At 35.7% G+C, this 18813-nt stretch overlaps 1 protein-coding gene across 6 annotated transcripts in view; it reads left to right on the forward strand.

The window, feature by feature from the left end:
- The window catches only part of SMARCA1 (SWI/SNF related, matrix associated, actin dependent regulator of chromatin, subfamily a, member 1), a 64510-nt gene that overhangs the window by 6236 nt on the left and 39461 nt on the right, over positions 1 to 18813 (forward strand). For 5 of the 6 annotated variants that reach the window (XM_008070442.1, XM_008070443.1, XM_008070440.1 and 2 more), the window contains 9 exons: positions 2824 to 2979; positions 4414 to 4545; positions 5521 to 5589; positions 9655 to 9764; positions 11094 to 11320; positions 12315 to 12436; positions 15538 to 15573; positions 16519 to 16671; positions 18365 to 18497. In XM_008070442.1, coding sequence (XP_008068633.1) covers positions 2824 to 2979; positions 4414 to 4545; positions 5521 to 5589; positions 9655 to 9764; positions 11094 to 11320; positions 12315 to 12436; positions 15538 to 15573; positions 16519 to 16671; positions 18365 to 18497 — 1138 coding nt within the window. The remainder of the gene's footprint in view (positions 1 to 2823; positions 2980 to 4413; positions 4546 to 5520; positions 5590 to 9654; positions 9765 to 11093; positions 11321 to 12314; positions 12437 to 15537; positions 15574 to 16518; positions 16672 to 18364; positions 18498 to 18813) is intronic. The other variant, XM_008070441.1, reaches the window with a different exon arrangement.

Below are 18813 nucleotides of genomic sequence, written 5' to 3' on the forward strand. Positions count from 1 at the left end.
GCCCGGGCGGGTCTCGAACTCGCGGGCTCAGGCAATCCACTCACCTCAGCCTCCCGCGCCTCAGGCGCGGGATTACAGGTTGAGTCACTGAGCCCGGCTAGAAAGCATATTATTAAACTTGGTGTTTATTTTGCCTCCAGAGAACAGAGTTTAGAGTAAAGATTTATTCTATTTTACATATTTGGGTAGGTTATCAAGAGATTCTCAAAATAATGGTAGCATAATAAATTATATAATTTTATCCTTATCTTTTTGCTTGAAGAAAAATCACTTAAATTTAGCTTATAAATAATTTAAATATTGAAATACTGAGCTCATAAATTTACAGGCTTAATTCTTCCCTATACCTAATATTTCCCAGTAGCAAATTAGTTGGTTAGAACTTTTTCTGGTCACTACTGTTATTTAATGTAATACCATTCCTCTTAAAATTTTGCATTTCTAAAGTATTGATATTTGGCTAAAATTATTTTTTGAAGATTAAAAGCAAAAGAGTAATATCTAGGCTTGTATTTTCATAGTATTTCAGTCAACATGTAAATCAGTGGCTTTCAACTGTATTATATGATATCTAAGGGTTTCATGAAGTATCTCTGAGGGTTTTTAAAAAAAGTGGACGTATTTAATTTATGACTTCCCTATCTTCCCCCCATGGGAGGTTGATTCTGGTGAAAAATATATTGAAAAATATCTTGAAAAACAGTCTTCAAAGTCAGTGTTTTTCAAATTGTGAGTTGCTACCCATTAGTGGGTTGTGAATTTGGCTTAGTGGGGGGTAGTAACAGCAATTTTTGCCACATTGAGAGAGAATAGAATAGTAAATAGCATAGTGTTTTATGCTATCATAAGAAAAATTATGGTTTTGAGAAACTTTTCAGTTGCCTCTTTCTATGCACATGCACTCAAATATATATGTGTATACTAGATTATAATTTATAAATGTAATTTTATTGTGGTCCATGGTCAAAAGAGTTTGAAAATCAATAATTATCAATTATATAAGTAAGTAATATACCATGTTCAGCACTTAGAGATTGATGTTGATGTGTATAGAGGAATTCCAGATCATTACTTATAGACAGATCTGAATCTTGGTGCCATGTAGGATAGGTATATTGGTTCTTTGTATTTTCCTGGCTTTCTATACACATTTTATGAGAGCAGTATTTTAGTAATTAACAAAAATTGATATAGGCTATAATAGGTATTTAGTTGAATTGGGAAGTTATTAGAGATAACTTTGACCTGTCTGACTGATATCAAATGTGGTTTTGTGACCCCTTCCTTTTCCACCCCAGAGGTATCAAAGATAGTGAATATAGAAATATCTGATTTTAGTTCTGACTTTGCTACTACTAATTGTACAAAATTGAGTAAGTCTTAAAGGGCCTTAATTTTGTCACCTCTAAAATGAGAGCTTTTGGATTATGTGACATCTTCAATGTTTTACCAACATGTTGAACTCTAAGTTTATCTAATAGTTACAAAGCTTCAAAATAACACTAATTTAAATTAAAAATAAGCACCTGGGTTCATGAAATATATAGGAGGAATTATCACACTGAGTGTTTCTTAGAATCAAGGATAAGGTGTTAGTAGGGCTAAATGGGATCTGGTATCCTGATTTTCTGTTTTGCTTCCAATTCTCTAATATCTTAATTAACTTTTAAAATATGATCACTTGCTAGACTCTGGTGTGGCCATGTGCTCTTTGAGCTATGGCTCTCGCCATGCTTCCTTGCTTTGGTCCCCTCCCCTACCTTGGGGAGGTGAATCTTCTCTCTCCCTTCTCTTTCTATCTCTAATTTACTTTTAAATAAACTTTTCTTTCTAAAAAAATATCATTTCCCAGAGTGCAACTGAGATCTCTATAAAGGCCTTTTTTTCCGTCTTCAGTTGCTACTTCAGTTCAGGCAATTCTCGTATACATAGTGGGCATTCAGTAAATATTTGTTGAATGAGTCCACCGTGTGTTTGGTACATAGCTGTGAATTACATAATAAAGACTTTGCATTGAACAGTTAATTTTGTTTATGCACTGTAACTTCAGATTTACAATACTAATCAGTCCGCTTTTAGTATAGATTTCGCTGCTCCCTGTTAACTTTTATGGTTTGGTTTTGACCCATAGCAGCTGGAATTCAGTTCATGTAAGTTAAAAATGCTCTCAGTCAACTTGGCTACCATTTTGGCCACTACCTGTGAAGTTTTAAAAATAGTTTTAAAGAGTCACCATGTTTAATTGCCTCCTGTACTAGATAGAGCAAGTCTCCTTTATGAAATCACGTTTATAGCTTCGTAACAACATCAGGAACTTCATAAAAAACATTAATGGACTTCCATGACCTCTTAACAAAGTATATGATTTATCCCTGCTAGAAAATGAAGGAACATACAAGAGTTCTTGAAAGGTTGGAATCATTTATATATTTTTAGTTCTTTGTTGCTTGAATCTTGGTAGAAATATGTTGTTCAGAAAAAGTCCATGTCCTTTTGGATTCCTCCTGATATGAAGGCAAGCCTAGTAATTTTGTGATCGTCTGGTGCTATGAACTTTTCTAGTTCATTGTATATGTTGTACTTGCGTAAGGGAAGCCTTTATTTTTCTTTGGTTTATGAGTATATTAGCATGTCATCCAGATAATTGACCACCATGGTATCTTTGGGCCTCAATTTTCCTATCTCTAAAATGGATGCAGCTAAGTGATCTTCAGGGTCTCTTACAACTCTTAATAGTCTGTTGACACTTTAATTCTGTGATCTTCTCATTACATATGCTAGTAGGAAGTATATTCTAATATAAATAATTTTATCTTGTATCAGGCTGCTTTTATTCGTGATGAAATGATGCCAGGAGAATGGGATGTTTGTGTTACTTCTTATGAGATGGTAATTAAAGAAAAATCTGTATTCAAAAAGTTTCATTGGCGATATTTAGTCATTGATGAAGCTCACAGAATAAAGAATGAAAAATCTAAGGTAAGTTTTCAATATCTTCATTAAAGTTTTCATGTAATTATCAGGTCTGTTCACTTTTATGTTTTCAAAATTTAAAAATGATGCAAGATTTAATTTTATTCATGGAATGTGAATGCAAATAAAAATTATTGAATACAGAACAAATAAAATTGAGCATGGTTTTTAGTGAAGGAAATTAAGTGTCCATTCGCTGTATCTCCTGTGCAGCCTAATTCTGTTATGTTACAGTATGTTAATACTGTTAAGATTTTTTAGTGAACAAATACCATTTGCATTGACTTATTTTTTATTGAGGAGTTACCTTATATGTATTTACATGGATTAGAAAAAATAATTTCCTCAATTATCTGACTTGTGTGAATTAGAGTGTGGTGTTAACATGGAAAAATATCAATATTTCTTGCCATTCAGCTCCATCAACAGTAGGAAAGCTTCAATTATGATGAGCCACTCTTTGGATCACTGGGCTCATTTGGGAGAAACAGGGACAGAATTGGAGCAAAATTACCAGGTGGATTATATTGATTTCAAAATGGAACTAATAACCTGATAAAAGGACATATGTCACAGAATAATTGTTTATTAAGAGCATTATAAAATGTGCATGTTTGTTGATAAGATGTCTGTTTTTGTTATGCTTTTTGTGTTTTAATTTTTGTGCCCTTTTGTTTGGAAAGTTAATATAAGGTAGTGGGAAAATGAGCTCAATTCTGTTGCTTCAAAATTCTGACCAGTCCAAGTTAGAACTTGACGAGGCATGTAAATGAACGTGGTTGGTGAGGAGCAGGAGATTTTACTGTAGAAAATGATTAGCCTGGGCCGGGCATGTGGCTCATACCTATAATCCCAGCACTTTGGGAAGCTGAGGTGAGGGATTTGCCAGAGCCCATGGGTTCGAGACCAGCCATGGCAACAAGGCGAGACCTTGCCTCTACAATAAATCAAAAAATTAATTGGGTGTGGTGGCACATGCCTGTAGTTTCAGCTACTTGGAAGATTGAGGCAGAAGGATTGCCTGAGCTCAGCAGGTTGAGGCTGCGGTGGCTGTGAGCATGCCACTGTACTCCAGCCTGGGCGAGAGAGTAAGACTCCGACTCGGAAAAAAAAAAAAAGAAAATGATTAGCCTGGATTCCATGGAGAAGTTCTGACTGTTTACTGTGAGTCCAAATTGGAGAAACTAAATTTTTTGAGGTGGGAGAGGAGGTCTCGGATATATAAGTATTATCCTCATTCTCTTAAGTATAGAAATGCCGAGAATATTTTGTTCATTTGTGCCTCACTGCAGCATTGTCAACCAAACTAGAATATTTTTCCATAGAAAATTAATTTTCCAGTTTTACTGTAGTTAAAAATGTATTGGTTGGATAGAGTATAACTGAACATCGAGCATTATAATAAATAAAACAATGCCTATATAACTATTCTTTTTCTAGCTTTCAGAGATTGTTCGTGAGTTCAAGTCAACCAACCGCTTGCTCCTAACTGGGACACCTCTGCAGAATAACTTGCATGAACTCTGGGCATTACTCAACTTTTTATTGCCTGATGTCTTTAATTCTGCAGATGTAAGTTTAAGCCATACATTTTCAGTATAATGTTCTTATGTTCACAGACATCTGTTTTCAAAGCGTAGGATGTAGATTGAAATTTATACTCCTTTTTATTTGTAATTCTTTATCTGTGTGTTTTGGTTTTCTTAGGAAAGCGTTCTTAAGTATAAAGTTTTTAAGTGGGCGTATATTAAATAGTGTGTTTTTTTGAGATTAACCTGCCTGTTCAACTTTGCCTGTATCACATTGCTACGACAACTTAAGATATGAGATAGGCCAAGTCCAGAATAGTACATTCAGCATTTTCTTTTCATTAAATTGAAGGAGTTTGAAACATACTTCTGTATACTAGTTTGGCAGGTGGAGACTTTAAAATGATCTTTGATTATTGTAGGCATTGATATTTAGTGAGTACTAAAGAACTCAGAGTGTGGGATTTTAAGAACAGCATATTTTGCAAATGTGTGATTTATGTTGTTTTTATCATTAACACAAAGTGTACTAGGGCAGCAAACTGAATGGAATGATTTAAGCACTTTGATGCTTGATTTTCCCTATTATAAATATTGTTAGTAAAAAAATGCCAAGTGCAAGCATCCATTGGATATATGCCTTGTCTAGCTTTTGATTGTTTTGTTCTTCGATAAGATTAACATTTTAAATAACATTATATGTGTTTGGTTTTCTATTCTTATTCCTATTGTTCTTAACTAGATATAATATTACTATAGTACGGGGAAGTCTAATAAAATTACTTTTAAGGAAAGACAATTGCTGATGGAGTTCCTATATAATGAGGTTCAAATTGTATTAACTGCTCCAGTATTTTACCTATTTTTGGAAGTAAATAATATTGGCCATCACAGTTAATATATCTTTGAAAGTACTTTTCAAATGGACTATTACTATATTGGTTATATAAGAATCTATAGAATATCGAGTTTTTTTTAAAAAACTGTGCACTTATTGAAGAATTTCCACCCTCCACAGGACTTTGATTCTTGGTTTGACACTAAAAATTGTCTTGGTGATCAAAAACTTGTGGAAAGACTTCATGCCGTAAGTAATAGCAGACAAGTAATTAAATAGTATATGTAACTGAGCCAGGAAACAAACTGCCACAGAATCTGAACTCGTGGGTTTGCCTCTTGGCTCAATGTCACTGCTTCTCCCTCCCAACCTTTCTGACAGCCTGTTTGGTAAACAAATTCCATTATCTCTTCAGCCTCTCTATAGAAAAGCTTTTTTGCTTTGGCTTTCCCCATGGATAATGTCCTTTCCAGCAAGAGTCATGCTCACTCTCCCACCCCCCACAGGTCCCAAGATGGCATCAATATTCTCTTAATTTCCCAGTGCCACTTCTAAGCCACTGCTTCTCCACTGTCATGCATAAAACTCTTCCTTTGAGGCCCAAGCTCTACCCATGCTCTTCCCTGTCAATCTGTTCATTGCTTACCAGTTTTCCATTCTTTGATAACAACTGCTTATATAACTCTAGCTCTTTCACTCATGTTGTTCCTTCTGTACCTGTTCTGTTACTTCACTGAGATCTCAAGTACCCAGACCCCTGCTTTTTCTCCCCATCTATTAGTCCATTTCTATTTTGACTTTTTTTCTATATCTAGCATTTTTTATCACTTGAACCCCTCTTTGGCTAGTACTCCCAACTCCCTTGCTCCCTTATCCATCGGCCATGCCTGCCCTGAAAGCCCTAAACTGGAATAATGTAACTCTCTCTTTGTCTTCTGGGTTTCAATTCTGCTTCTACCATTTACTAGCAGAGTGACCTTCTCTATCCTGGGGCTGCTCAACACTGGTAAAGAAGATTTCACAACTGCAGGTTGGAACTACTATAATATCATATTCTCTGTCTTAAGCTGGGATGTCATGATATTGGTGATCCTTTCGCATGGCCTTCTACAGCTTTCTTTCCCATTTCCTGTAACAGGCATTTAAGACCTTCCCCATCTCCCTGAGATTTCTATCCCAGGTATCTCCTGCCTTCTGCCTTTCTTAGCAAGTAACATTATTACTTTTTCAAAGAGAAAATACGAGGGGGCCCCCCCAAAAAAACCCCAAAATTATCTTTGGGAGGGTAGTCCCCCTATAATATGGGCTTTCCCACTAGGTAAGTGTTCTAGGAACCCATCAGTATCAGTGGACCAGCTAAGCATTGTTGTGAAAGACTGTATTTGGAAGAAACGTCCCAAGTTGTGGCAAACAGGTGACTGGTTCTTCTACCATGACAACGCACCTGCCCACACTGTGTTGAGTATTCAGCAGTTTTTGACCAAAGCAGCATAGCCCTCATGCCTCGCCTTTTCTATTCACCTGATCTCACCCTGAGCAACTTTTTTTGTTTGTTTCCTGGATGAAAAAAGTCCTCAAAGGGAAATGTTTTGTTAATGTGGAAGAGGTGAAACAAGAAATGGCAGAAACACTAAAAGACATCAACATTGATGAGTTCAAAAACTGTTTAGAACAGTGGAAAAAGCATCTTGATAGGCATGTTGCATCAAACAGAGAGTACTTTGAAGGTGACTGAAGTTTAAACATGTAAGAATAAATAAACTTTTTTATGAATAAATTCTGGAGTTTTTTGGGTCCCCCCTCGTAAAAGTCATTAGGTAGGAACTTCTTCAGGGATATCTGTCTTCTGAGGACATCTGCGTCCATGTTACCTTCTATCCAAGTGGAAGAGGTATCCTTTCTCCAGTCAGTGGCTAATTCTTCCATGTGAATTCTGGAACTCGTCTCCTCCTATTTCCTTATGGATATTCCCTCATGATTCGTCCTTTTAATTGACTAAATTTTCTACCTCTCCCTCTGTATTTGCTCTTTTCCCTTAACACATAGACATGCTCAGATATCCTCCTTATTAAATCCAAACCTGAACCTGTATCCATGCACCCTCACACATATACAAAACAGTGCTCCCCCAGCACCATGTCCCTCTCTAGCTATGGTTCTGTTTCTTCTCTTGATAGCCAAGCTTCTTCAAAGAGTAGTTTATCCTCTCTGTCTCTGCTACCTAGTCTTCTATTCACTCTTGAACTTGTTAACTGCTAGCTTCTACCTATTCCATACAACTGAAAGTCACAAGCTCTTCGGTGACTTTCCAGTTGCTGAATTCAGGCTAACCTTTTGGTGAGTATCTTGGCTTTTCTGCACTATTTAGCACTGCTAACCACTCCTTCCACTAAAAACTCTCTCCTGCTTGGCTTCTGGGATACCATTCTTTCTTGCATCTTCTCTTACCTCTCTGGCCACTCTGTAAGTCCCCTTTATGGACTTTTCTTTCTCTGTCCCTTAACTTTAGCATTTTATAGGGTTCTGTCTTTGACTTTCATGTATACTCTCCCTAGGGATCCACTCCCATAGTCTCACCTACTACCTATATACTGATAACTCCTGAATTTACCTCTCCATGTTTCTCTCCTAGACTCTGTACTTTCATATTCTACTGCCTTCTGAGTCTTTCTGCCTGAATGTCTCATAGGTAGTTTAAACTCTTAAGAATGTCTCTTAGACAAGTTTAAGGGGCTCAAACCAGAAACCAGAAGTCTTCTTTTACTCTTTCCTTTTCTTACCAATCATAGATCTCTAATAATAATAGCTACAGTTTATTTGAGTTTACTGTGGTTAAGCTCTACACATGTACTAACACAAATGTCTACAGAAGCCTTGGAAATAGATATCACTATCCCCATTTAAAAATGTTTGGAATACACACATGTAAATATTTTTTGATGAACAAATGAGGAAACAGGCTAGGAAAAATGAAAGAACTTGCCCAGGCTCACGACAGCTAATTGGTGATTGAGCTAGATTTAGAATCACCCAATCTGGATTTGAATTCTGCATCTGCCACTTACTAGCAAAGTGACTTTAGTGAACTCACCAAAATTGAAATAATTGCATTTCCTTTAAAGATTTGTTGTAAGGATTAAATACTATATGTAAAGTTCATATTGAAGTGCCTGGCACACTATAGATGGGTTCTCTATAGATTGTAGCACTATTGTTTTCTTATGATAGAATCTGTTTTCCAGGTATACACTGATTATTTTATCTTTTTTATCCATCCATATCTTCCTTCACTTTGAACTATATTTTCTTCTCATTCATAGTCATGTGCTGCATAGTGATGTTTTGGTGAATGATGGGCCACATGTACCATGGTGGTCCCATAAGATTATAACCTGATATATGGCACTTGATGTTGGCATTGCAGATCAAGTAGGGGAAATGGTTGATAGTCAGTAATGGTGTTAGGACGTTTGGTTTTCTATATGACAAAATATATATAAATAAATATGTGTATATCTACCACTTAGGTTTGTGTAAGTGCACTCTCTGATGTTAGCCCAATGATAAAAATCACCTAACAACACATTTCTTGGGACATAACCCCATCAAGTGGCTCATGATTGTATGGAATGACCTGTATTTGGTTGATACTCTGACTTCAGATTTCCTCTCAGGCTTAAAATCTTGTATTACAGCAGATTATTTTTTTTTTTTAAAAGAGTTCTTCAGTGCTTATTTAGGAATCAGCAGTCTTGTCTCGATTTTTTTTTTCTTTTTTCTTTTTTTTTGAGTTGGAGTCTCACTCTGTCGCCCAGACTGGAGTGCAGTGGCTGCTCCTGGCCATCGCAGCCGAGACCTGCTGGGCTCCGGTGATCCTTCCGCCTCAGCCTTCCAAGTGGCCGGAATTACAGTGCGCGCTACCACCCCCGGCTGATTTTTTGATTTATTGTAGAGATGAAGTCTTGCTGCCCAGGCGGGTCTCGAACCCGCGGGCTCAGGCAATCCACTCACCTCAGCCTCCCAAAGGCGCGGGATTACAGGCTGAGCCACCGAGCCCAGCGACTTGTTTTGATTTTTAATGTTTTTGTGCCATCAAATCATGAATGTCTGCTTTGGACCCCCATTCTGATTTTCTGATGAGCTGTTAATTGGTTACTTAGTGTTTCTTTACAAAGAAAGTTGGCAACTTGTGTGGATAGTGTTTGTTAGATTATACAGTGGGAAGTAAATTTCACATTAGAGTGTTGTTAATGAAGTGCATGGTTTATAACATTAAATGTTTTATAAACTTTTATAAAAACAATCACATTTTAGGTTTTAAAACCATTTTTGTTACGTCGTATAAAAACTGATGTAGAGAAGAGTCTGCCTCCTAAAAAGGAAATAAAGATTTATTTGGGACTGAGTAAGATGCAACGAGAATGGTGAGCTGTTTTATTTCCATCTAAATGTACTTATATTTAAGAGTTTACTAAAAATTAGCTTTGTGGTTGTTCAGTTATACCTTCAGTTCAAAAATTACATTTTATATTTAAACGGCAAGTTAAGTCGTTCAAATGTTTTAAGAGAAAACTTGTAAGTATTTTATTTAAGCTCTAGGAAGGAGCATAGGTTTTAGAGTCTATAGATCTGTGTTTAAATTTGATGCATTGCCTCTTAATAGCTATTAGCTCGGGCAAGTTACATAATCTACATTTTCTTTCTATAAAATGAGGATAATATTTAACCTATGGGGATGATGTTAGGATTAAAGGGGATAATGTTACTGGCACATTTGTTATTCTTGCTTTTTCCATCAGTGAAAATAGTAATAACTATCATAAGAGTGATGATGATGAAAACGTCAGTGATTGTGGATGTTGCAAAAATAGAAGCTGGAATGTTTTGATAAATGCAAGCAAAGCAGGAAATTGACAAGGGGAGTCACACATAGATAGGGCATGTTAATGCTGTAATAATGCTGCTTAAAAGAAGCAAAATGTTACTTATATAGATAAAATTAGAGCATATATAAAATGTATAGCGATTTCTCTACTACATAAGCCAGTATAGAGTCGAAGTTAAGAGTGTGTTCTTTGGATTCAGACATAAAATCACATGTTGGCTTTGTCCCTTGCTATGGCCCTGAGTGAGTTATTTAACGTCTCTTAGCTGCCTGAATTTCCATCTGTAAAATGAGGATGATACTAGTACATACCTCAGAGTTGTTGTGAGGATTTGGTGGCATGATTCATATAAAGTCCTTGACATGATAACTGACACTAGCACACAGTACAAGTTGGCAATTATTATAATTAAATATTATTATTGATCAGGTGTATATATAAATAAGTCTCTGTCTGGGTGACATTCTAGAAAAGAACGAAAAATGTTTAAAAGATCAGAAAAAAATAACTTATGAAGACAGGTATAAGAAATTGAGATTGTTTTTAGCTCAAACAAGTAAAAGTTGGATGTCAGCTTTCAGCAAATGTAATTATTGAGCAATTATTAGATATAATTCTCTGAATAATTATTAGCTGATGACAATTCCTAGAAATGGATGAAGCAGGAGGAAACAGGTTTATAAGCAACATACAAGTTAAAATTTCCAAATCTTCATTAGTTGGTTGGTTTTGCCGATCAGATTTAGTACCAAATCAAATCTTGTTGTCTATCTTTAAACATAAATCCAGTCTGATGGCTAAAGGAACATTTCTTTAAGATATTAATTTTATAAATAATTGATGATTAATTATAGTTTAAAATTCCAGGTATACAAAAATCCTTATGAAAGATATTGATGTTTTAAACTCTGCTGGCAAGATGGACAAGATGAGACTCTTAAACATTCTGATGCAGCTTCGAAAGTGTTGTAATCATCCATATCTGTTTGATGGTGCTGAGCCTGGTCCACCTTATACCACTGATGAGCATATTGTCAGCAACAGTGGTAAAATGGTAGTTCTGGATAAGCTATTGGCCAGACTCAAAGAACAGGGTGAGTAATACATTTTTAATGTAGCATGGAATAAATTCATATTAATGACTTGTATATGAATAAAATTTTCCATATTCATTCATTCACTTATTCAGCAGACATTGTTGAGTACTTACTATTTACCAGGAATTGTTCTACGGGCTGGGTGTACAAAGATGAATAAGACAACAGTCTTTGCCTTGGAGAAGCTCACAGTGTAGTGAGGAGGAATAGTTGCAGTTCATTGTGATAAGTGCTATGATATGTTGAGAAACTGGGAGTTGGGAAAGTCTTCACAGAGATGACATTTGAGGTGAGCACTGGAGAATGCATAGGAGCGAACCATGGGGAAAAGGAGGGGAAGGGTTTTCCAGGGCAATGAAACAGAGATGTAAAAGAAGGGGATGGGGAGAGCTTATGGTATTTGGGGTAGAGTGGCAGCTGATGAATCTGGGAAGATGGATGGGACCAAATTATGAAAGATCTTTTAATTCATGCTTTGAGGAGCTTGGATTTTTATTTTGAAGGCAGAGGGAGGGTCAGAGAAGGTTTGGCTGTGGAGAGTGACAGAGTTAGGAAGATAACCTTGGAAGCTGTATGGGGGAATCTATTGAGAACAGGAGACTAGAAACAGGAGACTAATTGGGTGACTGTTGCAGTAGATCCATTAAGAGCCTGTGGACCCATTACTTGCCCTTAGGACAAAGTAAAGCCAGACTTTAAGTCATTTCAATATGTTTGGAGGACTTTGAAGATCTTAAAATGCATAACTCAACCAGTGCATAATTCTGTATAGCATCCCTCAAAGGTGTGTGTGTGTGTGTGTGTGTGTGTGTGTGTGTGTGTGTGTGTGTGTGTGTGTGTGTATGTGTATGTGTATGTGTATGTATGTGTATGTGTATGTTTAGTGAAGTATTGATGTGCTGTACATTTATATTGCATATGTTTAATTTTATTTTTGTAGCTTTTAGTTTTACATGCGTTGTTTAACTTGCTTTTTTGGTGAAATGTTTAGGTTCAAGGATTCTCATTTTCAGCCAGATGACTCGCTTGCTGGACATTTTGGAGGATTATTGCATGTGGCGTGGCTATGAGTATTGTCGGCTGGATGGACAAACCCCGCATGAAGAAAGAGAGGTAAGGAAGCGAAAACAAAACAAGACTTTACAAATCAGAGTTCAGATAAGCAGTGTTTTTCGCCATTAGGTAGTTTTGAATTTTTGCCTTTTCTTTAGCTAGGTGCATTGAGTTTCTCACTACCATCTTTCTCTTTGATCTTAAACTTGGCTTCCATTCCACTGACTCTTTACAAATCATTTCTACCAAGGTCTTCAAAGACATCCTCACTTATCTAAAGGACACGATACCATTCCATTCTTATCTCTGTCAACCACTGCTGTCCCTGACCCCTTTGATTATTGTTTCTAAGCTTATTCTCTGACCTCTAATTTTATGTTATTTTCTTTTCCTGATTTGCCACCTACAGCAGACCCTTGCCATTTGTGGAGTTTAACAGTTGAGATCTTGCCAGTTTATAAGCAACCCTAAAGACTCATGAAACTTAGCAATTTGTAAAGGAAGTAATCTTGGTCTTATAGAGCTTTTATAAAAATTAAGTGAGAGAACATAGGTATAGGCACTTATCATGAATTTGTATCCTGGCACATTAGAAGGTTGGTGTGCAGGAATGAGTTATTTAGTGAGTAAGCCTTCCTATGACCCAGTATCTTTCTTACATTTGGAAATTCTTACAGGTCTTTAGATTATTCCTCACAAATGTCATTGGTCTAAAGCATTTTAAACTCTTTAAAGCACCTTTTTTTGGGGAAGGCTTTGCTAATTTATTTTCTATTTTCTGTTATCCTTCAGGGCTCTGTCTTTGGCTTCTGTTTTAAGTCTATGCAGTAAGTCCTCACTTAACGTCGTCCATAGGTTCTTGGAAACTTTGACTTTAGGCAAAAAAAAAAAAAAAAAATGAAACCCTGACTCTAAAAAAAAAAAAAAAAACAAAGGTAAGAGAATTACTGGCCAGCTTATTCCTGCTCAGGGTTACAGTGACAAGAGCCTTTTCCGGCAGCTCAGGACGCCAGGCAGTAATCTGCCCTGGATGGAACATCATCCCATTGCAGGGCATACTCACAAACACCCCATTGGCTCATACTGGAACCAGGTAGACACGCCAATTCACCTAACGTATGCAGCTTTGGCATGTGGCAGAAGACAGGAAGATCCAGAGAAAACCCACAAAGACATGGGGACAATGCGCAAACTTCACAGACAGTGGCTCCAACCAGGAATTGATTTATTTCTCTCATCAATGTTATAATGAAACGACGTAGAATGAAACGACGTTATTCGAGGACCTGCTGTACTCTTGCTTTGGGCAAAGATTATGATTTTATGGTATAGTGGAAAATGCACTGAACTTGGTTTCAGAAGGCCTGAATTTTAGAACCAACTCCACCATGTTGTAGAATGTGCAAGCCATTTAATTCTCTGAGCCTCAGTATCTTGAATTGTATTATTAGGATATTAACACTCAGGCTTCTTTTTCTGATAACATTGTTATGAGGATCACTGGATATAACAGGTATGAATACAGTTTTAAACTGCATACTGTAGTACATATCACATGTCATGAAATTGCACACAGAGGTTTTTACCTCTTACCTTTTGGGGCCCCATCTCAGGCTACAGTGGTTCTCTTTCTGCCTGTGTCCCTCTTCTTCGATAGCTGCAGTGGGCACCCATGTGCACCTCCTTATTGAAACTTGGCTATAGCCCATGGTAGTGTTCACAGTAAGCACACAGCCTTTTTCATATTAAGGATTTTACTGTGATCACTATAGGGAAACAGTTGCAACAACATTTACACATATGGGGACATTTCAAGGCTTATGCTATTCCTTGTCCTATGGTTTTTTTTTTTGTTTTTTCCTCTCTTTGAGATGGTATCTTGAAACTTTACTGGACTTTTGCTGACTTATTCCTGAGAACTGGTTTCTCTAATTAAGTATAGGCCCTATATGTGTAGTAACATTCAAGATGATCCTTCTTCCTAGAATGACAAGGATACTAAGGCAGAACAGTAGGTGCTTTCTGACCTCAAGTAGCCAATTTGTATTTCTGATTGATCTCTCTACTCATTACCTATTTATATCCAAATTGTTCTGTTTTCTTAAAATTCCAAGTAATGTTCTCCCTTCAGAGACTTTGAATAACATGTATTGACTTTAAATATAGCAAAGTCAGAGCTGTCCATTTTTTCTTGGAAATGCCCTGCTTTCCCATTATGTTGTTGTCCATTCCATCATTTCATCTATTTTCCCAGTAAGAAGGGGGAAGACCACATTTGATTCCTTACTCTGATTATGTGCCAGCTGTGAATAACTAATTCTTTCTCAATAGCTCTCAGACTTGCCCTTTCTCTATTACTACAGCTAAATTCGGCTAACAAAACCTCTGGTCATCCTCTGACTCAGTTCCTGTAACCTCTACTTAATTGGCCTCCTCACTTTTATAGGGAAAGGAACTAACATTTGTCAAGCAACTACTATAAGCTAGGCAACTTAAAGTTCCAATTGAATTCTCCCAGCAGCCCGGTAAAGTATTGGTATAATTTTCTCCATTTGAAACTGTGTCTCAGAGAGGTTAAATGCTTGCCCAGAATCACAGATGTAATACATGGTAGAGTTGTGATTCACGCCCAGGCTTTTGCTATTTCCTCTACTCCAAGGTGCCTCTCACTACACCACGCTGCTTTCTGTACTGCTCCCTTTGCCTGCTCTCCTGACTGCGGCAGGAGGGGGTCACCTTCTCTGCCTACAACTTTGACCGTGCCATTCCATTTATTTTTTTTTAAGTGCTTGTATTTTGTGATTATACCAGTAATGTATGATTGTTGAAGGAAATTTGGAAAACAAAAGTATTTCTGGCCAATCTTTTTATTATGTATTTATAATATGTATGAGTAATTGATATCATACCATATATACTATATGTAAAATTCAGTATCCTGATACTTTTTACTAAACATTTAATTGTACTTTTCTATGTCCACTAAAAACCTTTGTCAAAAATAATGTTAGGATAATATTTTATCCTATGGGTTTACTACAGATAATGTCTCCCTGTTGTTGATCATGTAGGTTGTTTCCAGTTTTTCACTATTATAAGTAATACTACAGTGAATGTCCTTATACATAAATCTTTGTGCACATCTCTGATTATTTCCTTAGGATAAATTCCTAGAAGTGGAATTACTGGGTCAAAGGGTATGAACATTTTTAAGGCTCTTGATGCATATTGCCAAATTACTTTCCAGAAAGGTTGTACCAATTTATACTCCCAGCAGCAATGTATGAGAGTGCCCGTCTCACCGCCCCCTCGTCAACATTGAGTATTATCATTTTTTTAATCTTCAAAAAATGGTATAATGTTTTAGTTTGCATTTATTTGATTACTAGTGAAAGTGAACATTATTCTTGTGCTTTTAATCATTTTTGTTTGTTTTGTGAATTGTCTGTTCATTTTTTTGCTCATTTTTTAAATTGGAGTCTTAGTGTTTTTCTAATTAATTTGTATGAAATCGTTATATAGTAAGGATATTAATGTTAAATTTTAAGATTCTTTACTAAATATTTCTGGATTGCCTTCTTGATTTTCCTCATTACTTACCTGTTTGTTTCTTATCTCCATACTGATAAAAATCTTAAAAATCTTCTTACCTTCCCTTTTACCTGTTGCTCTCATTCCCATTTCTAAACTTTTCTCTTGGTTGATTTTCCAAACTTATCCTTCATAAACTAATGGGAATGAAGTTGAGAGTTCTGACATTTTATCTACAGATATTCTTCAGCTCTCACTCAAAACATTTGCACTATTATTGTTGTAAAATCAAGTCAATAAATTATTACTTGCTTAGTTAAATTTGTCTATGTGATTGTTCTAAGTTTGTCTCTATTGGTGTAAGCTTTTACAGATTAGGAACTTCATTTATGTAATATACTTTCTACAGCTATTTGCCCAGTACTGTATATAGATAGATGATTAAATATTTTTTCTATGGAAGAATATTATCAAGTATTTATAAAGACATAAAATGTATAAAGATTTTTCTGTTTGCATGTTAATTATTTTATTTGTTTATCTTATGGACTTTCATAGCATAATTTTATGTTTCTCTTTTTCTCCTATCCCTTTGTTAATTAAAAATAAAGGAAGCAATAGAGGCCTTTAATGCTCCTAATAGTAGTAAATTCATCTTTATGCTGAGTACCAGGGCTGGAGGTCTTGGAATTAACTTGGCAAGTGCTGATGTGGTTATACTCTATGATTCAGACTGGAATCCACAGGTTGATCTACAAGCTATGGTTAGTAATCTTTAATAATGTGAAAAATTTGTCATAGCTCAAAATACTATTGTTATTTATATAGCACAAAGGTAATTTATGATAAAAGGGTAACAACTTTTGGAAGTTTTTTAGAAGTTAGAGTAGATTATGCTGGAAAACAGTATTGTTGTGCTAACCGAAAAAAAAAAAAACACAAAAGAAATGAAAACAAACACACCCCAGATCCAACTATAACATTTATGTGTTGATTTTGAATTTATCATGAAAGAGAAATGTCAGTTATTTTTCCCATTCCTGAAGATTGAAGAGGACACATATATTTGTTTTAATGAAAAGTGTTAAAAATTAGTTTTTTGTTATTGCTCTGCTTAAAAACAAAATATATTAAAATCCTTAGTACTGAAATTGAGAGAGATGGGATTTTAACTTTTGTAATAAAACAATTGAGGAGAGAAAGTAAAAAGGTAAGACATAAATAATAGTCCAGGAAAACATTTGCTACTTAAGGATACCATCTGAAGGCTATTTTACACTTAAAAATATATTTTCAGGGCGCTATTTCTTTTACCTTTCATCATGACACTAAAGGTAACCCTAACCCCTTTGGTATTTTGATGTCATTTATTGAACTAGAGCTACAACTTCTCTCAGTGTGATTCACATTTTCAGATAAAGAAATATAACTTCAGAAATAAAAGATGCAAAATAGCTATGTATTCAAAATCCCAAGAAGTTATGGGATAATTGACTGTCTTTTGGGAAATTATGACAAGTATTGCACCAGTAAGGTATAACTTAGAAATCTTTCCTTTTTATAATAGAGAATTGGAAAAGATTGACCATTGGGATACTTTAAAACCAATATACTTTGACATAATTATTATTTTAATACAGTACTGAACTACCTGTTTGATATGACTAAATAGGAGTAAGTCCCACCCAGTAAGTTACATTGTTACTGAACTGGAAAACCTAATGGTGATAGCACTTCATTTCCTCAAAAGCATTAGACAACAGCCAGACTTATGAAATTTGCTGGTTCAGGTTTAGAATTTTAAATATGTGTAGGGTATTGCCTTCTTTTTAAATGTGCTGTGTTGAAACTTTGATACTAATCTTGTTTCTTTGATTTTTTTCTCTATCTCCTCCCTTTACCTATGTGTTTTAGCAGCTTCTTTGTTGTAAAAACACTCTCCCTAGATGTTTTTGTCTTAGCAGAAGTTGCCACTTATCACGTTTATCAACTCTAAGCCATAGGACCAGTTATAGATCACTATATAGCAAGGATATTAATATTCCATTAGTTTTTATTACACTTTACTACATATCCCCGAATTGCCTTAGTAAGCGGAAGCAACTGCTTGATGTTGAGATAAAGCAGACTTTTGCCACCATAGCAACCCTTGCTCACTACTTATAAAACTCCTTGCTAGTTTTGAAGATGTTTGTATGTAGTGGCTTAAAGTTACTTAGTAACTCAATCGAGAAATTTCTGGAAGTTTCCCATTAATGGTATGATATAATATTTGCAGATTTCTTTGTGCCCAGTGGTCTTTAGGTATTCTTGATATTCATCATCCTCCTTTCAAAAGTGGCAGGTGTAACGAGATAAAGAACTAATTTTATATACAGAAGTTTATAGTACATGATGGCTATACTCTAAATTTTATCCAGACTATCCAATATCTTACATTAGGACTCTTTCCACTAGGATCGAGCACATCGTATTGGTCAGAAGAAGCCAGTACGTGTATTCCGTCTCATCACTGACAACACTGTTGAGGAAAGGATTGTAGAAAGAGCTGAGATAAAACTGAGACTTGATTCCATTGTTATACAACAAGGTATTTATACACATAAACTTAATTAGGTGCTTTTTACAAAAGCACACCGTTTTCTTCAAAGATTACTTTTAGTAAAGGTTGACAAAATGTGAAAACTTAGAGAAAAAACTGAAGCATCACTCGTATCCAATAACTATGTACAGCTATTATGTGCCAACTAAAAATAAAGGGAAAAAAAATAAAATGCCCATTGAAATCTTCCTAATTGAAACCCTTGCATTCAGTATATGGAGTAGTTGAACATCGCTAGCTTATTATTATTATTTTTTTTGAGTTGGAGTCTGACTTGGTCGCCCAGACTGGAGTGCAGTGGCTG

The sequence above is a fragment of the Carlito syrichta genome, unplaced genomic scaffold, assembly GCF_000164805.1.
Source record: "Carlito syrichta isolate Samal-C Ts95f unplaced genomic scaffold, Tarsius_syrichta-2.0.1 Scaffold313417, whole genome shotgun sequence".
Classification (NCBI taxonomy): Eukaryota; Metazoa; Chordata; class Mammalia; order Primates; family Tarsiidae; genus Carlito; species Carlito syrichta.